At 33.9% G+C, this 23,417-nt stretch overlaps 1 protein-coding gene across 1 annotated transcript; it reads right to left on the bottom strand.

Annotated features, from left to right (window-relative positions):
- Positions 1-4,866: 4,866 nt before the first annotated feature.
- On the bottom strand, positions 4,867-11,221 carry LOC132178758 (agamous-like MADS-box protein MADS4). Its single transcript, XM_059591291.2, has 8 exons — positions 10,863-11,221; positions 8,828-8,906; positions 7,409-7,476; positions 7,200-7,299; positions 6,518-6,559; positions 6,394-6,435; positions 5,975-6,111; positions 4,867-5,164 (listed from the first exon to the last, which is right to left on the bottom strand). Exons 1-8 carry the CDS (start codon positions 11,045-11,047, stop codon positions 5,062-5,064), a joined length of 756 nt encoding a protein of 251 aa, XP_059447274.1. The 5' UTR covers positions 11,048-11,221; the 3' UTR covers positions 4,867-5,061.
- Between the last annotated feature and the right edge of the window lie 12,196 nt (positions 11,222-23,417).

Consider the following 23,417-nt stretch of genomic DNA (forward strand, 5'->3'; position numbering starts at 1 on the left):
ATGCGCATGTCTTATCTCGTTGCGGCTGCCTTTGTACGCGGGCAGTCCTTTTCTTTTTCTCCTTTTTTCTATTTTTGGGTCTATGGTCTATCGTCTAGAATAAGAAAAAGCTCCTATCTTAACGGACTTTGAATATAAGAAAGCGATAAACGACAAATTAAATTAAATTTAAAAAAAAAAAAAAAAAACAGGAAAAGAATAAACATTTACGTTGGACTAATCAAAGTTTAACCAAATTTTAATTACAAATTTCGTTATTTTATTGTAAGTATTTTATTTTGGCCTCGGGGATAGGAAGGGAATAGCCGAATAGGACGGTGACAAATATAATTGTGTTTGGTTAAGAGTTTTAAGATAAGAAAGGGAGATTTGCAATATTACATTAATAAGGAGATAAAAATGTATTTTATAATTAGCCATTTTTTATTTAAGGACTAGTTTGCAATACTTCATCAACAAAGTGAGATAAAAGGATAATATATAATATTTAGATTAAACATAATTAAAAAGGATTAATTGATAGTGTCACATTAATAAAATTGTGGGTTGTAACTTTTTACTTTATTGTTTGTTGTTCTGAAGTTTGAATCCTCTTAATATTTGTAATGTCCCAACTGATTGTTTAATTAAAGAATGGAAATTTATTTTATGAAACTGTTTAGAAGAACATTATAGAAGATAAGAGAAGAGAAAAGAAGAAAAGAAAGGAAAGGGAAAGGCGGGGGTTAAATCAGGAACATGAACAAAAGTGCAGGCCTGTGGATCTGTGGTGCCTTGCCAAAACATGATTGTACGGGGCATTTTAGGAACCAACACTTATGGGGGTGTTTGGCATTGGACAATGAGAATTACTGTGCCTATATTTACATCTCGTCAGGTGATGATATGATTTGTCATTGTCCACAAACAGAAGACTCATGTCAGGAATAGGGGTGCCTTTAAATTGGAGTGTAATGGGATCCATCAAAGTGGATTTCCGTTAACTAACATCGATCCTTATCTATCGACATGAACTGGATTTTCCGTTATCAAATGAGAGATCCAATTTTATTATTATTATTATTATTATTTTTTTTTTTTGGCCTTTTCAACCTGGCACAAACATTTTTTTTTTTTTTTTTTTTTTATAATCAAACAAAGGAAAAGGGAAAGGGGCTACAAGGGAGGGTCCTTGCCACTCCTAAAACGAACAGAACTAAGAAAAGAAGAAGAAGTGGGAATGCTTCCAAACACATGGTGGGAAGCGGCCCATCTAGCTACATTATGTGCACAAACATTTGCACTACGAGAAATCTTCAAAGCTGACCAAACAGGAATGGAGAGCAGAAGATCAAGAGTATCAGAGATCACAGGAGCCGAAACCCAATCAGAGAAAAGGTGTGGATCTTTGATAGCTACAATAGACAGGAGGGAATCACCCTCTAAAATCAAAGAGGAACAACCTACTGAGACAGCGAGAGAAGTAGCCAACAGAGCCGCATGAGCTTCACCCAAATTAGCATCCATAGACGGCAATTTTTTGGAGCACACAGCCAAGAAGTTACCTTCATGATCTCTGAGAGTTGCTGCAGCTACAGCAAAATTAGGCCTAATGGCCACATCAAAATTAGCCTTAAGAGAACCAGGAGGAGGGGAAAGCCATTCTGCAGAGAGGGCATCTCCAGACTTCCATGCATGAAGATGGTGGAGAGTAGTAGTGCGAATCTTCTTCAACACAGCTTCCGGGTCAGGATGGGATCCACCATGAATAAGAGAGTTACGGGAGAGCCAAATCTGATCGAAAAGAACCAAAACAGAAATCTGGAAGCTATGGACATCCTGCGGCTGAATACCAAGAGAAGTGGTTGGATGCAGCAACGACTTGGCCCAAACAGCAATGGGCTGGGAACTGAGAACTTCGGTGATCAAAGGCCATGGGGAGTTAAGCCACAATCTTCTAGCAAAAGGACAACCCAAAAATAAATGTTGCAAAGTTTCAGGAGGGCCCAAACACATGGGACAGCAAAGCATCTCTAAATCTGCATTAGGAAGAAATCTGAAAATATTAGTACGCACAGGAAGTATATTCCAAGAGATTCTCCATAAAAGATGTTTGAGTCTGAGCTGAATTTTAAGACTCCAAAGATTTTTCCAATCTGACTCGGAAAGGGGGGAAATAGAAGGGTTGAGTTGGCTAGAGATCAAAGAGTGGGCAGATTTAACTGAGAAGGAACCATTGGGAGAAGGAGTCCAAACCCAACGATCCAAAGAGGGGGAAAGGGGGAGATGGATGGCTTGAATTTGAGCAACAGAAATGGGATCAAAAAGAAGGTTTAAGAGAGGTGAGAACCAATCTCTAGTAATGGGGGAAATAAGATCAGACACGTCCAGGTTGGGGAGGGAAAACAAAGATGGGTTAGGGGTTGGCTTAAAACCTGCAAGGGAGGGGATCCATGGAGAGTTCCAAACATTCAGATTATGCCCAACAGAGACCGACCAACAGGCGCCTTTGGCTACTACAGTTCTGCATTTTAGGTGGCTGAGAATGTCTAAAAAATAACAGTATTAACGATATTCTTTACACTTATCTTTTACATATTAGGCTAAAGTGTTGTATTTATTTATTTTTTTTTCCTAAGGGTTTATGTTTAATTTCAAGTGTTTCATAAGAAAAATAAATAAAGTAAAATTGACCCCTCCCCCCCCTAATTTCAAGTGTTTCATAAGATAAACAAATAAAGTAAAATTGACCCCTCCCCCCCCCAAAATTCATCTCACACATTTTAACATACTTTATTTATTTTTTTAAAAAGTAGTTGGCATGAGAAATTACTTAAAATACATCACGTTAATTGATATTAAATAAACATAATTTAAGGGCATTTTAGTATGTTTTACTCGTTTTATCAAGGCAATTTGATACCTCCACTCATCTCACTAGAGACATAATGGACATTTTACGCAATAGTTCAGGAGGATATTAAAATGAGTAATGCTATACATCACTCTATTATACCTTCCATCTCTCTAAAAGTTAAGTGTAGTTTCCCTAAAAATAACTGAAGTTGTGGCTAGCTCATTTTGGTTGAGTAAAAGCATAGATGAACATTGAATATTTTGCAAACTTTTTTCTTTATGATAATCTTAAATATATTATCATGATATTATTAAATTAATTTGTTATGCTCAATTTAAACTTTTAAGATAATTAATAATTTGATAAAAACACAGATCCAACAATTTGAAACATGTCTTATAAAAGAGAAGTTACTAATCTAATTTTCTCCTTCCTCTTCCTTAGGATTACTCAAATATTTTTTTTATTATAAAAATAGAGTATTATTATGGGAACTTTATCGATCAATAATTTAAATGGGCCTATAGTCTTACTCAGAAAAAATATATAGGCCCATATAAATTTATAGGCCTATCAAATTATCAATGCCCGAACATGGGTGGTTTTGCAGAGAGGGTTGAAAATACGAATTTTACCAAGCAGAAAAAGTCGTCAGCTATAACAAGAATGATACGCCGGGTGTTTTGAACAAGGTGAGGCTGTTCATTTATCTCCACGATCCCCATCCAGTGTATTAGAAAACTGGGCCAAGATATAGACTGTTAACTGAAGCCCAAACCCAGGCCCAGGAAGTTCTACTGCCAATGTTTGCAACAATAGACTACGGGCTTCAGCTTTCAAGCCGATCGACTTCCAATACCCCATATATATATACATACATAACTATGGGTTCAGGCGGATGGGCAGGTTGAGGGGGCTAATTGGCATTGCCACTGGAAGATTTGTTTTCTATTCCTTTTATCTTCATCAGGCCCAAAGTCTTCTTGCATATTAAAGCTTGTGACGAATTCCGATTGAATGATGCTCAAAAAAACACTTTTATTTTGTGGGAGTGCCAGTCAATTATTTTTTTATTTTTTATTTTTTATTTTTTTAAATAGGGATTGATCAAAAGGTTAATTGGCATTGTCATAACAACACAATGAGATAAAAGTAAGATAAACATGTAGTTTGTAGTCTTACTTATTTTGATAAATAAAGAAAAGAAAAATAATAATAAAAAAATGTGGTATATAAAACATCATCCTTTGCTGGGAGTATAAGCAAGACCCTCACTTTGGGGGGTCCTCTTTCAAGTTTTTCGGGTAAACTACCCAATTGCTTTGCGGGTGATGCTGTTCGAGTTGCATAACATTATAGACATGGCAGATGGTTTTTCATTACTTTAATCATAAAAATTTTCTCTATATATTTGGAATTTTTTTTTTTTAATTGAAAATCAACAACACAAACAAACAAGGAAAAGAAAAACAAACTAAGAGGGAGGGGATGGATCTTTGCCAGTTCTACAAATGGGGAAAGAGGGGTTTTCCGGGGTAGTTCAATCAGCTAGAGATCACGCTTCATAAAATAGAGGTCACTAGTTCGAGTCTATTATCTTCCTTTTGTGTGGACATGTCAAATAAATAAATAAATAAACGGAAAAAAAAAAAAGGAGAAGATGAGTAAGAATGCAGCCAAAATGAGATCTAGTGGCCCAATAAGCCACATGATAGGCGCAACAATTTACACTTCTATGAACTATTCTTATCTTCCAAACGGAAGGAGGAGGGATAGCAGATGAGAGGTGGTCAATGCAGTTATATATATTTGGTCGTTCATTTATGCACGTGGTTAATACAAGGCCCCAGTTTGAAAGGTGGTTATAATTAGACCAAAACCCTAATTTTAATGGTCAATTGATGGATGAGCTCGAGCACTTTCGTGGGTGTTCTTGGTCTACATGCAGCTCGTTCGTTCCTGTTAGCTTCTTATCTAAGATTAGTCGTATACACGTTAACTGCTCAATTCTGACATGCAAACGACAACGCGTGCAACTGCTAAAAGAAAGAAGCGGCAAGCGCAGTGCTTGAGCACACACAAATATATGCATACAATTAAAAGATAGTTCCATAGTACTGTTATACATATGTCACTTTTCATCCAACAGCATAAAGAAGATGAATATACTAATTCTTATGGAAGGAATGCATGTACCATGTCTGACCATGCATGCCCTTCTCTTATCATGGCATCCACCCTGAGATGTAGTTATTCACGCTTGGTCCCGCTGTGACGATTGATCCTGATCCTGCTGTGACGACTGTCATAGGATGATCATGCTGATATCTGCAATAATTCAATAAGCCAATTTGATAGGTTAGGCCAATAACCATCATCCATGCATGCTTAATCTGGGATATATAATTATGGTTTTGGTGAGTTTGTGCATGAGTGAATTAGACATTAGAAAACCCTTAGGGCCTAAGATGATGCTATTCCTGATTAGCTACCCCATTTCCTAATTCTAATAAGATGAGAAAATTGATACTTCATCTCTGGATTTTGACTATAATTGCATGAAGCTAGCCCCAAATGGGATTTCCATATATATTGCCTGATCCTACACTATTTGAGAACATTGAAGTTAAAAACCATAGTTAGTTGTTCTTTTGGTTGAGTTTGGCATGCTTGCCTCCCATGAAAAAGTAACCGGAGACCTTCGTGTGCTTCAAATAAACATTGAAGATTGCAAGATTGGATGAGAACTCCAGTTATTTAGGTAAGTCACCAAGCAAGCCAACTCCTTCACCCAAAAAAAAAAAAAAAAGCTGGAAGTAGCTAGCCAACTGGCTTCTTAAATTCACTACGTACTTATGTCAAGGGTGATACTGAAAAGCCCTAATAAAGATCCTTGCAATTGGTTTACCAGACTTGCAAGCAATTTAGGCAGCCGATCGATTGTAAGGATTCCGATAAAAAAAAACTGAACCTACAATTGTAATTCATGGAGAATCCTTGAATTTTTTCTGACACTAGCCATTCTGTACCTAGTACAAGGGTACTTGAAACTTGAAAGTATCAGTAGACATGGAGAAGGGACTGTAATTGGCTCCTAAATTGAAATAGGTTCCTTAATAAAAGGTCAGGAATGCATACCCAATTTGCAACGTGGGTTCACATAAGGGATGAAAGAAGCAATCATCCTGAGTTTGAGCAGGCTGTCGGCCATAACCCACATCGTTGGCACTTTGAATATCTAGTTGGAGTGTGTCCATGTGGTATCCTTCCTCCAACTGCAAATTAAGCATCAGCTGAAAAGTCATATTCATGGTACTACGTACGATGGATAATTATTTGGATTATATGCAATTAGAGCTGTTTCCAAAATTATCACTTTTTATTTATTTATTATTATTATTATTATTATTATTGTTGTTTTTCACAAATTTAGTTAGTTTATGTAAGACGGGGAATATATATATATATATATATATATATATATTAGAACACAAGTGAAAACTATTTAGTGCATGGCTAGAAATTAATTCTCTCCCTTCTTTGGAAAGGTGGCCTACCCTTTGTTTCAGTGTCCTATTTGCTTCATTAAGCATGTGTTCCTGCATAAATAAAATTCGATAAATAAGTTGGTGGAGATAAAGAAGATGATGATAAGGAAGTTATGAAGGTGTAGTCTCATACCTTGCGTTGAAGATCAGTGAGCTCATCCAGCATGTATTGTGTCTGTCAATTCAGAGAATTACAAAAGTTATACATATCTGAGTATTTAAAATCAATTTCACTGCCTTGCTCAATTGATTTATGGCCAGAAAAAGTAGACGAGTTAATTAACTCAACAAAGACAAGTTCTATCTTTTTAGTGTCGAAGGTAAGAATTCCAAGCCATCTTATTTTATATTACTGGTTACATGCACTCTGTATTGATGCTCTTTAACACCAAGACACCTTAAGTTATTATTAGGAGTCACATAATTAAGTACGTTAGAATATTAATTAAATAATTGAATAGTGATTTAACAAGGTACAAGAATAAAGGTTGTGAGGTCAAGATCGATTGCATATCATTTTAAAAATCTACTCATTTTCTCAAACCCTAATGGACAAGGGAGATATGTTCTAAATAGAACTTTACTCTTAACAATATTTGAATCTTCTGAGACCACTCCTCTACTAGTCTAAGTGTCTTAGAATGTAGGCATAAATCCCTAGAGCTTCGTGCTGACAAGTATACATACAAACTTGTGTGATCATTGAAAATGCATGATTATAGTATAACAGGCACCTTGAAAAAACACAGTATTGGAAGGATAATTATATCTGAAATCCATATAAATATGATAATTAAGGCTGTTGGTCTGTGTACCCGTATCGATCTGATCTGCTTCAGTGACATATCAAGCTGCCTTTCGAGTGATTCGAGCTCTTTGCTGCTTAAAGGGCCAAGATCTTCTCCCATAAGATTCCTATATGATAACAATCAAATGCATAAGCGGCATTAATATATATATATATATATATATATATATATATTTTCTTTCATTTTTGCATAACTGAGAATGGAATTGGCAGTACCTCTGGGTTCTTTGTAGGGATTCATAACGTGCCTTTAGCTTCAAGTATTCCTGCTGACTACTCAACTCCTAGGTATAGTAGTATAATTTAGTTAGAACATATATAGAAACTTACACAACAGAACACAATTGTGGCAGATCGAGCAATATGTCTTTTAGCTCTTACTTAAGTGGCAAAAGATATTTGAAATAGGTTACTATCGAGTTGAGTCTTGCTTGATTAAAATAAAGCAAAAGGAGAAGAAAGAAAGAGAAAACCGTTGAATCCATTCAATTCTGCTGGGAAGGGGTCTTGTTTTACTGTTAAAATATTATTTAAATTATTAAACTAACCTTTTCTTTTTCTATAAACTTCAATTTTTGATATAATTGTTGATTTGACATGGTATCAGAACAAGGTTCAAGTTGCAACTTTGTATCCATAATTCATCTTTCATTTCAACTATTTTGCGTGTTGGGCTTTACAATATCATTTTCTATCAGCTTAAATTTTTAAAATAAGTGGTAATTTAATATTGAAGCCCTCTATCATGAAATTTTCTTTATTTAACTTTCTTTATATATAGCATGATAATATGTTAAAATGTTATACTTCAAAATATACAGCCACTTAATTCTACTAAAATTTCATGAGTAAGTGCTTTGGTTTGGGATTCATAATATATAGAATTCAAAAAGGCACTCAATTATAAACTTCAGGAAAAAAAAAAAATTAAGAATCAAATACAAAAATATATTGTAAATGCAATGCAGTGCAATTTGCCTTAACCCTTCTCTCAACTTCATCTTTTCAACAACCACCTCCCTCAAAAAACTCCCTGTTGATGTTGAATCTTTGAAGATATGTAAGACTCCAAACATTGGTAAATCTAACCAGGAAATTAATTACTCTTTATAGCCAGCAGCCACATATTTTCTAGGTAAATGGGAAAACTTTTTTGTTAATGTTGATTTATTTTAATTCTATGCTAATTAACTTAAGCAACATTTACCTTGTCTATGATCTTAACATTACTGACGAAGCCCAAAATATCAATGGCTTAATGTATGAATTGCAATTTGTCAGTGTTCAGAGAGAAATTGCTAACTCAAGTATATATTGATCGATATTTTTCAAAGGCTCTCTTTTTTTTCTTCCCAACGAAGTTGTGTTTTTCAAAGTATTTTGGCACAGATATTTCAGTTATTCTCTTCAAGACATATATATCCCACAATTTTATAGTATTTTATTTAAGGCACTGGCTTTCTTCCACTGTATTTTGTTTCATCATTAATTCATTATTATTACAGTAGTAAGCCGTATAACCTCTACCAAAATCTATGTAAAGAATCAACTTCCATTATTCAATTTGGCATGCTAAATAATATATATAATAAAGAATGTTAATTAGGAAAAAAAAAAAAAAAAACCATTAATTACCAAGGCCTCCCTCGCGGACACATTTGGCTCTGGTGCTCCATAGTTGCATTTCTGGTACCTCTCTAGCGTTTTGAGCATGCTGAATATTAATTTCTCAAATGTCAAGAATAATATATATCAAGCATAGATGATGATCAAAAGATGTCTCAAGTGTACATAATAATAATAATAATAATAATTATTATTATTATTATTATAATTATTATAATAAAAAAGTGATTTACTGTGAAAATAATAATAATAATAGTAATAATAAGTAAATATTTGATTATCATGAGATGGATAGTCATAAAAATAAATAACAACGAATAATCATGCACACAATCCTCCTAAGTCATTTAGCATTTGTATTTTGCTATATAGATCAAGGAAAATTACTCCATTAATTCTTGGCAACTACATGCATGGGCGCAACTTAAAATATGATAATATTGGTAATCCTTTTAGACAGCTTAATGTTGAAAATGGTACACCGGCCAATGATCTGATTAGGTAGTGTTATAATATAAATTAAATAATTAAGTTAACCACCTCTTATTAATTTAAACTTTTAGGATAAATAGTGATATAGAGTATGTTAGAACTTAAAAATAGATATTTTTGGTAAAAAATGTTGGTTCGGCTAAAAAACTTAAAAATTAATTTTTTCCTCTAAAAACCCCAAAATTGGAGAAGTTTAAAAATTATGCATTTTTTATAGACAAAAGTTCTATTTCCTAATACAATCTCGAACAAGTTTTTAATATGCATAGTATCAAAACAAAGGTTATGAGTTCGAACTTTACCTCTATCGATTTACCTACATTTTAACTTAAATTTTTTATATAAGTTGTGCTTTAACATAGAGCACGATCTAATTTCTTAGAATAACAAATTCAGGTAGAAGGAAGTAATATATATATCCTAGCTATTACTTGATTTCATGTGTGTATGTACTCTAGATCAAGTTGATCAACACCCATAGAAGTGATTAATCTCCTATTGCCAAACCCTGAACTTGAAGAAAAAACTCTTAATTCTTTGTTTTCATAATTCCTTGTAGACACACTATGCCCTAAAATCAATTTATTGCACAATATATGGTTTGGAACTAGTCGGAAGGGGAAATTGGGGGAACCCATGGATATTAGCTAGGGCTCACATGTAAACCTACTCTTAAACTTGGCAGATTTCGAAACATGTCATTCTTGACAAAAATTCGGATCTGATAGGAAAAAAAAAAAAAAAGGTTTGGTGTTAGAGAGAGAGAGAGAGCGACAGAGAGAGAGAAACCCTAATTAAACTTAGAAGGAGCTTGAGGAGATTGGGGGAAAAATAAGTAGGGGCTTTGGGAAGATCAAACCCTAATTAAACTCCAAGGCAGATGTAACAAACATCTTCATCTTCTCACCCTTAGTCTTGATCATGAAAACATTTGAGAGATGAAAACCATGAGAGAGAGAGAGAGAGAGAGAGAGAGAGAGAGAGAGAGAGAGAGAGATCCTGTAAAGCGTAGAGGAATGGCTCAGTCGGAGCTTGAAAGGCACAATGAATTCCTGACTTGTTCTTACAGAAACCAAACGCAGTGTAAGACACCACATGGAGAAGTAAGATCAGATTCTGAGATCACTTTCAGAAACCAAATTAAATGTAAATGGAAAAAAATCAGATTTAAAAATCAGTGCTAGAAAAGGGAAAGCAAAGAAAATAAAGGCAGAGACTTTGGAAACCAAAAGAGAAAACAAAAAAAACAAGATAGGGAGTTAATACAACAGTGATCTTCTTTTTATGGCGCTTCCAGTTGCAGATCTAGCTAACAGGAATACGAACTCCGAAGCAAACTACTAAAAACGCCAAGACATTCACTAAAACGGCAAAAACTCAAACACCCAAAAAAAATCTACTTTTTTCTCTTTCAAATATCATCTTGGAGGTCTAAAAAAAAAAAAGACGAGAAGAGAAAAAACAACACAAAAATTAGAAAGGATTATTTTTGTTTTTGCCTTTTGTGTTTGGGAGGGGTTGACAAAATGGGTTTTGTTGTTTTGGTGAATACCTTGGGCTGCTGCAAAACTCGCACAGCTTTCCTCTATTGGAGAAGATGATGAGAGCAACCTCTGCATCGCAAAGCACGGAAAGCTCGTGGGCTTTCTTCAAAAGTCCGTTCCTTCGCTTAGCGAAGGTCACCTGCCTGTTGATCTTGTTCTCAATTCTCTTCAGCTCCACTCTCCCCCTCCCCATTTTCTTCCCACACGCAAATATTGATCACTATGAGAGAAAAATACAGAAATCAAAAGGCTATTTTACTTCTTTCTCTCTCAGCTAGCTATATGAGCTTTTCTCCTTTCTCAGAATCTTACAAACCTTTTCCTTGGCTTAAGACTAACAATGATAGGACACTCTAAACAAAGCGAATAAGGAAGAGCAAATGTGCTACTACGAAGGTGTACGTAAGCTCTTTGGTTTCGTGGTTTGTTGATGTGTTTGATGGGAAAAGGATGTGGATCGGACGGTGGAGAGTTTAGGACTGGTTGCACGTGAGAACCAGGGGATTGTACCAAAAAAGGGAAAACTGAGCGAAGTGGGAGCAACCTTAAAAAGGGTAGGGATTGTAATGAATGGCTTAAGGTCCCGAGACTGCTACGTGTCGATCCGTGAAGTGAAGAACTTCTGATCCCACCTCACCATCTTCGTGTTCCGGCTATTATGTCATGTCATCTGACCTAATAGTAATACCAAGAATTCCGTTCGTTTTACGGAATTTTTCATTAAAAAATTATAACCCAATTTATAATGTTTTTTCAGACTTTTTATTCAGAAATTGTCTCATAACTTTTTTTTCTTCAATAAAACAAAAATACTCTTATAATTTTTTTTTTAAAAAAAAATAAATAAAAAAAAATTAAAAAGAAGAAAAAATCAAGGGTGTATGACGCACCCCTAGGCAAGATGGTTCGAGTGGCTAAACTTCTCGAATGACCTTTTATATTAAATTTGTCAAAAAGATCGCTAGAGTAGAAAAAAAAATGTAAAATGCCCCAAGAAAAATAAATGGGAGGAGTTCATTTGACATGTTATGAGGATTTAGAAAGAAAGTAATAATAATAATGATAATAATAAAAAATGATGTAGCTGGTTTAAAATCTTAAAAATTTCTAAACTAAAGTATGACTCACTTTCTTTTTATATTTCTTTTTTCTCTTATTTTCTTTCACCACTTATAATCTCTTGCTTTTTGGTTCCATCATTTTTTATTTGTTTTATATTTTGTATTTTATACTTACTATCAAACCTTATTAGTTTTAGTTGGTCATTGTTACAAGTTTCGATCGTGTATTATTGATTTTAATATACAACTAATTAAATTCTACTTACAATTGTTTATCTGACAAGAAAAATAAAATAGATTACTCGTATTATCCATTTATTAGTAATTTTACATCTCAAAAAGCTATAAGAATGGTTTTTAAATTAATTTAATTTAAACATTTAATATACAAATTTACTACATTAATATTCCAAAATTAAAAATGCTCTATTTTAACCTTAACTTTCCCTTAAGCCTCAATTTTTATTGAGCCGCCTACATTTATGTAATCCAATTATATAACTTGAGATAAGTTATGTCTCAAAACACATTAATCTAGTTATATTACTCTGCCACGAAATACATGCAACTATTTCAAGTCATATATATACCAACGTTTTATAATAACTACAAGATAACAGCTTACAACAAATAAGAAACTATTTTCCTTTATTCGTATCAGAAACTATTTCTAATATTATAATTAGATAGGTTTAGAACTTTGATGATGCACGTAGAAGAAAAGAGAGAACATGCATGTGACCGTGGAAATGGTGAAAATGCGGTTTTAGACAGAAAATAAAGAAAAGAGTTTCCAGAAGCGAGCGATGCGTGGAGTGAACTCAGTGAAGCACTGTACACCGTGCTGTTAAACAAGATTGACATGATCGTATGATTTGTGGATGATATTGGAGAATGGAGCGAGCCAAAGCCTCCCTGCACATACATCCAATATATGCAGTCTTGGAAAATGTGATAACCACATAGCCTACATAAGCATCCACTGGTGCATGCATCTTCTTCCGACTCTTCAATAATAATACTATTGTAAGACTCCTTTCTTCTTGCTGTGTGAATGCTATAATAGCCTATGTCAATCTCATCCACCTAGCTGAGATGCTGAAATGGGAGGAAAAAAGAAGTTGAATACGGTTCAACAATTTGAAAAAATATTTTGGTCAGTTGCTACTTTGAGAGGAGAGAAAATGTTGTCTTTCACATTTAGTTAATGAATGATAATGTTATAGCTCACCAAATGTTTGAGCATTTTGCTGATCCGAATGTAATTCATTTTGATCATATTGTAACATTTTCGGATGATAATGCTCTAACACATATATTCTCTTTCTTCTCAATAAAGAATATAAAAATTATTGACAAAAAATATTTAAATAAAAGAATAAGAGTTGATAGATAAAATAGAACCTTATGCGATGTTTTGGGAAAGTGAATAGTTAAATTAAAATATAAAAAATGTAATTTTTTTTTTAATAAAAATAAAAAATAAATTTGCTGAGTCAGTTATGAATATTCTTTTCACCAAACTTTGGAAGTACCTTTTCCTTGTTTTTAATGTTTTTTTAGGCTGGACAGCAAAATGCAGTGTATTATTTGTTACTGTTTCCAAGATCAGATTCAAAAGGCATGCACTAGATAAGCTAAGTAAATGCTTTTAGCAGTTTGTGGAACAAAAGAAAAAGAGTGAACAACAAAGAAGTCACATCATTAAATGTGTCTTTTTAAAAATTAGTAAGTGCATGTGATAGTGGTAAAGATGTGATTGTGATGGGGTTCAGAACTAGGACAGATCTTAGGTTTTAATCCTACTTTAAAATTTGATTTAGAATGATGAGTGTCCAGTTAACCATTCCTAATCAAGTATATTTCGTGTTAAGAATGTTAACTTGGTTGTTTAATACTAGAAATTTCAAGGATTATTTTTTGAGTAGTTGCAACATATATCCATGGAAAAGTCATTGAATTATTAGAATGCAACATATATTGCTCTTACGGACCAAAATTGGATCTTTATCTTCTCCTCCTTGATGGCAGTTTGAGGAGATCGAAGATAAGGATTCAATGCGAAATTAGCAAATTATTTAACAAGTTACGAGTGGCAATCTCAGGCATGCATGAATATAAGATTATATAGGTCAATTTTAATCTGACTCATTTTATTAAATGAGTTAGACCTATTAATCTTAACTCACTAATTTTGTGTTGGGTTCGTGTTAGATTCATAAGTTATGTTGAAAATTGTCAGCCTTGATTATGTCGTGTGTCATGATTCGGGTCCTGTTGAAGCATGTATATAAGACAATAGATGTCAACTCCTAATATTCTGATCTATTTAATTAAACTGATTATGCTCCTAAACTCTAATTTGCTAATTTCGCGTTAAGCTCGTGTTAAAAATTGTTTGCCCAAAGATCAATGCTTTGCTTTGGTTTTGATCAAAATTTTGCAATTAAAAAAAAACCGTTAAAACTTAATAATTTTCTTCATATTTTAAAAATATTTGTGTAATCCAATGGCTATTATTTTTCACACATAAATTTTGATCCGTACGTGCTGTTTGTAAGATGGAAAAATTCGATAAAGTCCAACTTAATTAATTATGACATTGGTGGGGGACCAATAATAGCACATCAGGTGTGGATTGAGATCTAGAGAATCAAAACCAGAGGGGCTCCTGGTATCTCAAATTAAAGCCAAATTTCGAACACTCAGTTTTGGTTATCTGTCATTTTCTTAGTTTGTTTGTGATTGGTGCCGTAATTTATTGTTTCACACTCAACTATTAAAACCAAAAAAGTCCAACGTTAGAGGGCACTGCAGTTGGACGACGGAATACGCTGAATTGAATGTTGAATATTTGTCATAACATCCTCGATCAATATTCCTCAACTCCAATTGGATCTTGTTTGGCAAACATTTTGAAAGCTGCTTTTACTTTTTCGAAAAACACTTGTCACGCAATAATTACTGATTAAATGGATTTTTTATATGTGCCCCCACAACACACTCATGACTTTAAACTAACCACAAAACACTTAAAAAAAAAAAAAAACTAATATGGCAGCATCTATTAGGTCCAATTTTTTGTTTTGTTTTTGTTTCCGATCAATTTGGCGGTTCTGTGGTGACTGTCAAATGTGCCTGGATCAAGTATGAGTCACATAGTAAAACGGCTCTAGTTGCTCGTTCTTTCCTCTTTCCTCACATGAAAACCATTTCAATAACATTTGTTTCCCTCATATATCCCTGCCATACAGGACGCAACAAGGGGGCCTGGGTCATGGCCCCCTCATTTTAAAGATTAATAACCTTAGTTATAGAAGGCTTGGGGGGGGGGGGGGGGGGGGGGTTGGGGGGGGGGGGGAGGGTGTGGGGTGGGGGGTGGGGTGTGTGTGAAGGAGGAATTAATGTAACCTAAAGATTGAACATTTGGGCATTGAAATAAATTCCAAATTTGATTGCGACAATTCCATCGCTTTTATTTTCAACCTCTCCCATCATCGATCAGAGTGGGCCACTAGACAGATTTCTTTTGTCAATCTCTCAAAAGCACAAGATATTACCGGAGGGTCAATAGTTTTGAACAAGTACGGTTGAAGTAGATTGTCGGCCGGATACCCATGGAAAATAGAAAAAATGGTTATCTAATACATTTGAAAGTTTGTACTATACAAATCAATCTAATTAATTAATAATCTGATGATCCTTTGCTTATCTTGTATATCTGGTGGCAGATTTGAAGCTGATCATCCCGTGAGAGCTTACATATCATCTCAGTTGGTTGAATTCGTGGGTGAGCTGAACACTATCTTCTTATCTAGATGTCTTGTATTATCTGCAGGGGTTTGAATTGAATGAGATCGTTAATATTTAACATCTTCTAGCTTTATGATCTTCTTTATCTTGTTCATGAGCTGCAACTACATTTCTCGGGCTCAAGTTGTTTGATTGCTTTCCGGCCATGATAATATTGATGACGCTGATTGAGTGAGCCTTGAATGCATATTTATTGTGCCAGCAGGTACTAATGGACTCTACTTGGCATAAACGTTTGTGCTGAAAATTGAGAAATTATGGTATCCTTTAAATGTGAATATTTGTACACCTTGTTTTATACGGTGAAAGCAAGGAATGTAACACAGTCGAGTACTGTATATTAACTTATTATCTATCATCTTGTGTACACGTAAGTACATGAGGCCAAATGGTTCTTGAACAAGGTGTGTAAAAGTCAAGAAACTAAATAGATTAAAGCAAAAGGCTTGGAGGCTTGGAGCCATTGATCAATGGCAATGTGGTGGAGCTCAATGTTGAGTGAGGCCACCAGTACTTATGGATATGTCAGATTTATTGCCATTTTCAGATCGACACCGTCAACGTCAATCATTATGATACGTGGACCTTATACCATTTTTGTTACTTCTCTTTTGGGAAGTCATGGCTAGTGGGGCTCTCCTCCGAAAGCCCAAGTCCTATCAATTTGAGAAACACTCATCACATTTCTTTCCCTTGGCTCTTGTTGAAAGCTCTCTTTGGTTGTGGGCCTTGGGGCTAAAGACACTTTCCCCAAGGCAACACCCACATCTCATTAATTTGCATCTCTTTGAGTTACATGATGATGCATCATGAGGGTTTTTATCAAAGTCTATCATGCAATTTAAGTGCTTGATTAAATTTCACTCATCTTTTGTCAATTTCATGGATGCCCAGGGTCTCATTAGGGAAGCAACTTTGGTTTGCTTTCCTCACTAAAAATGATAATAGTAGACGAGTAATTCTAAAAGTCTCTCTTGTGTCCCTCTAAGAATGATGCGTCTATTAAAATTACAATTTGTTTCAATAATGATCAATTACAAGTTCAATAGTGATTTTAATAACCACATTATTCTTAGAGGGACACAAGAGGAACTTGTAGCATTACTTGTAGTAGACTAATATTATTAAAATTAATACTAACTACAATATCGATCAAAGGAAGATTTCATTTTTGCAGCATAATATACGTACCCTTAGAAACAAGAGAAGTGAATAGATTTACAGAGATCTTTATGCAAAGCCACCGATCACCCATTCAAGCATAATATGGATACTATTGGAGGAATCATTGTAGGGGGAAGAATTAAGGATATATAATAATATGAGTATTTCTGGATCTTTATAGTTTGCTGGCTGGACCGCAAAGAATATGTCATTGACCTGCTGTTTTTGCAATATCGTTCGTTCCTGTGACGTACATTAGTGGAGCCGTTTGGGAAGGAGCTTGTAGTTGTAGGACGTACATCAGTGAGCTGGTTGGAAAGGAGCTTTGTAGGTAGATGTCACTTTACATCTGATAGGATTTTGATTTCCCTCTCCCATTCTGCATTTTAGTCAACGGTGGAGTTGAAGTTCCTCAATTCTAAATCTATATATATTGTATTTAACCCCTTTTCATTGTGCATTTATGCTGGCAGTGGCAAACCCTTGGTTTAACATTAATGCTTTTATGGATCCTATATATATATATTTTTACCTCGTGATCTTAACACTTACCATATATAATTGCTACTAAACAATTAAATTTATATGTTAAATTTTGTTGCTTAATTTTTTAAGATAGATGCAAAATCAGTCCATGGTGTTTCACTAGCTTTTAGGGTATAAAAATGGCTTAAAACTTCTGGTTGTAAGCATAATTCCCTGCTTTGGTCGGCTTAGGAGTGGTCAGGCCTGTTTTTATTACAGGGGAACACTTGTCATTTTATTATTAATATTAACGTGGCGGATTGACAATTTTTGTCAAAATTTCAATAAGAAGTTGAGAGTAGTATCTTCCGCTTGTGGGCCGGGTTTAAGTTTAGTTGTTGGTAAAAGTAAATGAATTGGCCGGGAAGTCAATAATTGACCATAATAAAACAAACACCAAACTAAAAGAAATTAATAAACTTACTCTATGTGAATTGAAATGGAAATTAAACCATTGTTGATAATATCATGATTAGGTGGCTAAATTAGGTGCAATAGTGTTCTCTTGGGATAGTTCATTTAGTTGAAAACCAATGAAACGAAAGTCACTAATTTGAATTCTCCTACCTATTTTGTTCTATGTAAAAAAAATAAATAAATAAAATATTTGTAGCAATGTGAAAAATGGGAGATGCTGTGGCAGGACCCAGTCACATGGAAACCATATTGCATTTAATTATATATCATGCCTTGTATATGCCTGTCACTCTCACCTGTCCTTTTATTGGGAGGAAACGAGAAGTGGTAATTAAAATTCCAATTCCAACGAAATATTAAGTCAGTGCTGAGTGAAGACGAGTGAAGTCCAACACCTCTATGCACAACTCTTGAAAGTATGCTGTTTCGAAGCATGCATTAAAAGGAATGCATTTAACTTTTTGACAGAAGCAAAATAATGCTGCTTGGATTTACTAAGAACTCATTTGATTGAACCCCTTTTCAAAAGTGCTTTTTGAAAAAAAATGTGATTTCAAAAATCTTTTTTCAAACAGTATATTTTAAAATATGCGATTTTTCAATCATCGTTTTTTTCAGAAGAACTCGATCTCGAATGCCAGCTTGACACAATAGTGTGGAAGCTAGGGTCTGCTTCTTTTGGCGGAATTATTGTTGGTAGATTAATATTCCAAGAAATCAATTCTATCTTGGATATATATGTTGAATAACTTAATATGTGAATTTGTTATAGATTACTTTGATTAATGTGTTGTCAACATGATCTCAATATTACGGAGGTAATTATTAATCCTCTTATTTTTAGAATATTTTTTTCTAGATCTTTCAGAGTTTTGGGAAATTAAAAACAGATTTACTCAAACAAAGAACCAAATGCAAAATTATTTTTTACACCAAAAAAAAAAAAAAAAAACACAAATAAAAGTCTTCTTGCGTGGACCAGGCCTAATTTGTCTACAAAAATGGAGACAACCTCGCATGACTCGCATGCCTCCAGAAGAAAAATCAATAAAGGGCAAAAAAGACGAAGGGCACCCATCCTATAATTATGTCATTTTATGTGAGCATTTTCAGCAGTTTTCATTTTACTACTTAAAATATAATTTTTTTTAATTATTATTTTAGTTATTAGTTTTTTACTACACACTCCAACAAGAACATCTATTTTAACTATCTATTCTAATTAAATATTATTTTTTAGTATTATTTTATTAATTTTTTATAATTTCATTGTCTTCCCCATAAAAAGAGATAAAGAGAAGAGGAGAGATAAAAGATTAAAAAAATAGAATGAAAGAGAAAATATAATTAAATATTACTTACAAGTTGCTACAGTAACTTATAAATATAAAAGTTCACTGTAGCAGTAGTAGAAAAACTTTCTATTTTACAGGATCTGTTGGAGCAAGAAAAGTTAACAAAATAGCTAAATTTGACTAAAATGTTAGTTTAGAAACACTGCTGGATATGCTCAGTCAGTAACAGGTAAACCTCTTCCAAGTGCCCGTGGGTTTGTTAGGATCCGTGGTTTCAAATCATTCGTTTTACAAAGTAGTAATTTTAAAATTATAAAATTTTAAAAAATATTAAGTATTTAATAAAATTATAATTTGGCCTTTATACTCATTATTTGTTTTTAAATACACACCCATTATCTACAAACACAATTTTTTTTTTTTTTTTTTTAAATCGTAAGTTTTTAGAAGTAGACTCTCAATCGATACAATTTTCATGAGTTGTTTAAAATTATATTTTTGACTACGAAAATTACATTGTCAAACGGACTCGATCTACTACTCTAGTAAATTAATATATTGTAAGTTTGGCAACTAGAACTGCACTACTCTACTTCAACGTGTTATGCTTGCTGTGTCAGACCATATCTAATCCACTAAATAAGATTGCACCAAATCCAACTACTACTCCATATCTGATGTAGGAAGAATCCTCTCTCTTTCTTTCTCTCAAGTGGATTAGAATCACTTTTATTTTTTCCTTTTCATTTTCTAGGAAGATAATTGAGCTACTTTAAGAAATCCACTTTAACAATGAAGAAATATTGTTAGATTGTGGTTTTAATTTTGCTACATGTATAATAACCTCTCTTTTCAAGAGAGTTGAGCTTAACTTTTGGCCCCATTAAAGACATCATCGTAAGAGTTGAAAAAAAAAAAAAAAAAAAATTGTAGCCGACTTATCTTACAAAACCTAGTCCACTTGTATCTTACAAAACCCTAGTGTTTTTTTAGGTTTTTTCTCTCATTGTGAGAGCCGCATGGTGCCTTGTGTGTTTTGAGGAAATAAGCCGTTGGAGAATTTTTACTAAGAGTATATATATATATATATATATATATATATATATATTGACATGTCCGCATAAAAGGGAGAGGATGATTTGAACTAGTGACCTTCGCTGCATTAGGCGTGGTTCCAGCCGATTGAATTATACATATTTGAACATCACATTAACCCAAAAGTTTAAGCTAATAGACTTGAGTCCACTTGTGCACAAGAAGGAAAAAAATAGCTAAAGAGAGAGATTGAGCTATTGCACCAATTAATTTGTCTTGTGATTTTTTCAGTATCATCTTTGTCTATGGAAGTATCTAACTACGTAAATTTTTGTGTTATCGTGTAATAGCTAGTGGTCTATCGCACAACATTTCGCAATGGTATATATATCTTAAAGTGCGCTAATGGACGGTTATGGGTTTACAAATTATTGGTTGTTCATACAACTTTTTGTGAGAATATGTTCAACATTAACTTCACGCTTAGCCAGTAATATTCCAATGGTATATGCAACAATTTTGAGCATAATGGAGCATTATCTGTATTTTGTGACGCATGTTCTCATTTCGTAAGATGGAAGGCAATGCGTCACTAGATGCATATGCCAAAAGCATAACAATTATTATTACCACTACAACAACAATTATAATAATAATAATAATAATAATAAACTCTCGTCCTTTTTTATTTATTTATTTATTTTCTTTCCTACAATGCACTTATTGAATTGGGATCTACTTACCCTCATGATCAACCGCGTGGGCCATATGCAAAAGAACCGATCCTTTATTTATTTACTTAATTTGCTCATTACGTAAGTTTGCTGTTTGGATATATATAGAGAAATGGTAAAGGAATAACTTTTTGGTATAATTTTGGCCTAATTTTTCTCTTATTTAAATAAAAAAAAAAATTATGAAACAATAACATCTAATGTGGTCCTTTTTTTATTTGGCTTTTTTTATTTTTTATTTTTTTTATAAAAATAAATAAATTGTATTTTTCTTCATAAAAATGGTATTTTAAAAAAATGATCGCTTTTATAAAGAAAAATACCATTTTTTAAATACAAAATAAAAAAAGGACCTCATATATAGGATGTTATTGCTTCATAATTTTATTTTATTTTTTTTAAAAATGATCACATAAGAAAACAGATGAGCCAAAGTTGTGCCAAAAAAGTTGGATATATACACGGCAAAAGCATTCACAATAATGTCTGTCGACTGTCATGTTGTGAAAGTTACGTTTTTTATGTCCTTTTTTTTTTTTTTTTTTAGAAAAATAAAAAATAGAAAAGGAGATATTCGAAAAGCTGTAACTTCACACCAAGCACTTATTGAAGCACTTATAGGAAAAAAGCGTGGGAGTTGGGACCCTTTCAGAGAGGCTAGCTCGTTGAAACTTGAAAGCGCTAGAGACTCATTGAGCTATGTTGTGAGCACGAAGATTTACACTCCAATGAACCTCGAAGGCTGATGTCTAAAAGGAGGTTAAGTGGTTAACACCTCAAAGATATTTGGGACTTTCAATCTGATGGAATTATGACAAGATCAAACATGTAATCACAAAAATATAAGAACCAACTTCAAAGGAAAACGATAAAATTGGTATGCATAACGGCTCCTAGAGATACAGTTCAGGACGCATATTGATTTGCTATCCGTAATCTAGATTACTACTGATCATAAATCAGGTACATGTGATTTCTTTTTGGAACCACACACACACACACACATATATATATGTACGGAGGTGATGATCGTTAGCGCATCCTGTGATCCAAATCAACGTTGACAAGCTTGAAACGCTCTCGAACATTTGATATGTAGTTGGTAGCCTTCATGTCCACGTTTTCGTCACCACCATAATCGCTATGGTAATCAAACACTCCAGTAGTAGTACTGGAGCCATAGAAACCGGCTACTGGTTTTGCCGCGGAGAAAGTCTTTGGCATTGTTGGCGGGGTTTTTGCAGAACTGATCTCCTCCTTGTAGAAACCCACATGGCTGGATTGGCGAAGTGGGCTAGGCGGGCTTGGCTTGACCTTGTTGCTGCATTGCACAGGCGCAGATGGCTTGGCAACTATAGATAATATGCTTTTCATGAACCCTCTTCGCTTCTGGTTTCTCTCCATCTTGGACATACACTGAAAATTAATAAAGAGGATGAGTTTGTGCTATATCCACCACAAGAGGCATGTTTGCTATTTATAGAGCTTGCCAATTGCCATGCCACCAATATGTTGCACGAATAATGGGTTAAATTAAAGGAGTGGATTGAGAAGGGCATGAAAGTTCTAAAATGTAGAAAGAATTATGCGTTTTAGTCCTAGATTGAGTATGTGTTGGATATAGATTCTCATTTATTTGTTTAGAGCTTTGAGCTATTCTAGAAAGATACGGATTATTTAGCTAAAGATTTAGCTTTTATATATTGATACGGATGGGGGGCACCGTCATGTGAAATAAAGTGATCGATTTAGCGTAGCCCTTTAAGCTTTTGACCCATTTTAATCGAAATGCAGCCTACCTGCCTACGCGCTTACTTACTCAATCAAAAGCCAAGGTTAAATTTCTCGGAAATTACTCAACATGGTATGCAAAAGGGTCAAAAATGGGAGATGGTTCTCCGAAGATTTCGCCGAAGACGATGTGTATGTGTGAAAAAACATCTTGGATTGCATTACGTGTGTCTGGCAAAGCTCAAGGATTCGAAGTTGGCGATTGAAAAACAGTAAGAATCAATGATTACTTCTCCTACCCGAAAGAGGCCCTCAGTTTTTTTGCTTTATTCCTTGTGTTTCATGACAGATTAATAGACGAGTAGCGTTTCACCACCGTCTCAACACCATTGTCTGAGCGAATATGCTATAAAATGCATCAACCAAAATTCACACAGCAGGTGCGGTGAGCTTTCGTATGAGCATTGGGAGTCCCACATTGAAAAATAAAATAAAATAAAAAAAAACTGAGCGAGTAGTTAACTTATATAAATGGACCCAAAATCCTCTTGGTTTGGGTGATGTCTAAACATGTATAATGCCTAGGCCATTTTCTCAAATACTTTAATTGGTGTCACAATTTATCTGCAATATTACGATATTTTATAAAATAAATCCAACTTCTCTTTATTTTTTTTTTTTTTTCAATGTCAAATTTTACGTGCTTACCCATCAATGGTAAAATTTCTTATATATATATATATATATATATTTGACATGTCCTCATTTTTCTAGCAATTAGCAAAAAC

The sequence above is a fragment of the Corylus avellana genome, chromosome 4 (genome assembly GCF_965113065.1).
Source record: "Corylus avellana chromosome 4, dhCorAvel1.hap1.2, whole genome shotgun sequence".
Classification (NCBI taxonomy): Eukaryota; Viridiplantae; Streptophyta; class Magnoliopsida; order Fagales; family Betulaceae; genus Corylus; species Corylus avellana.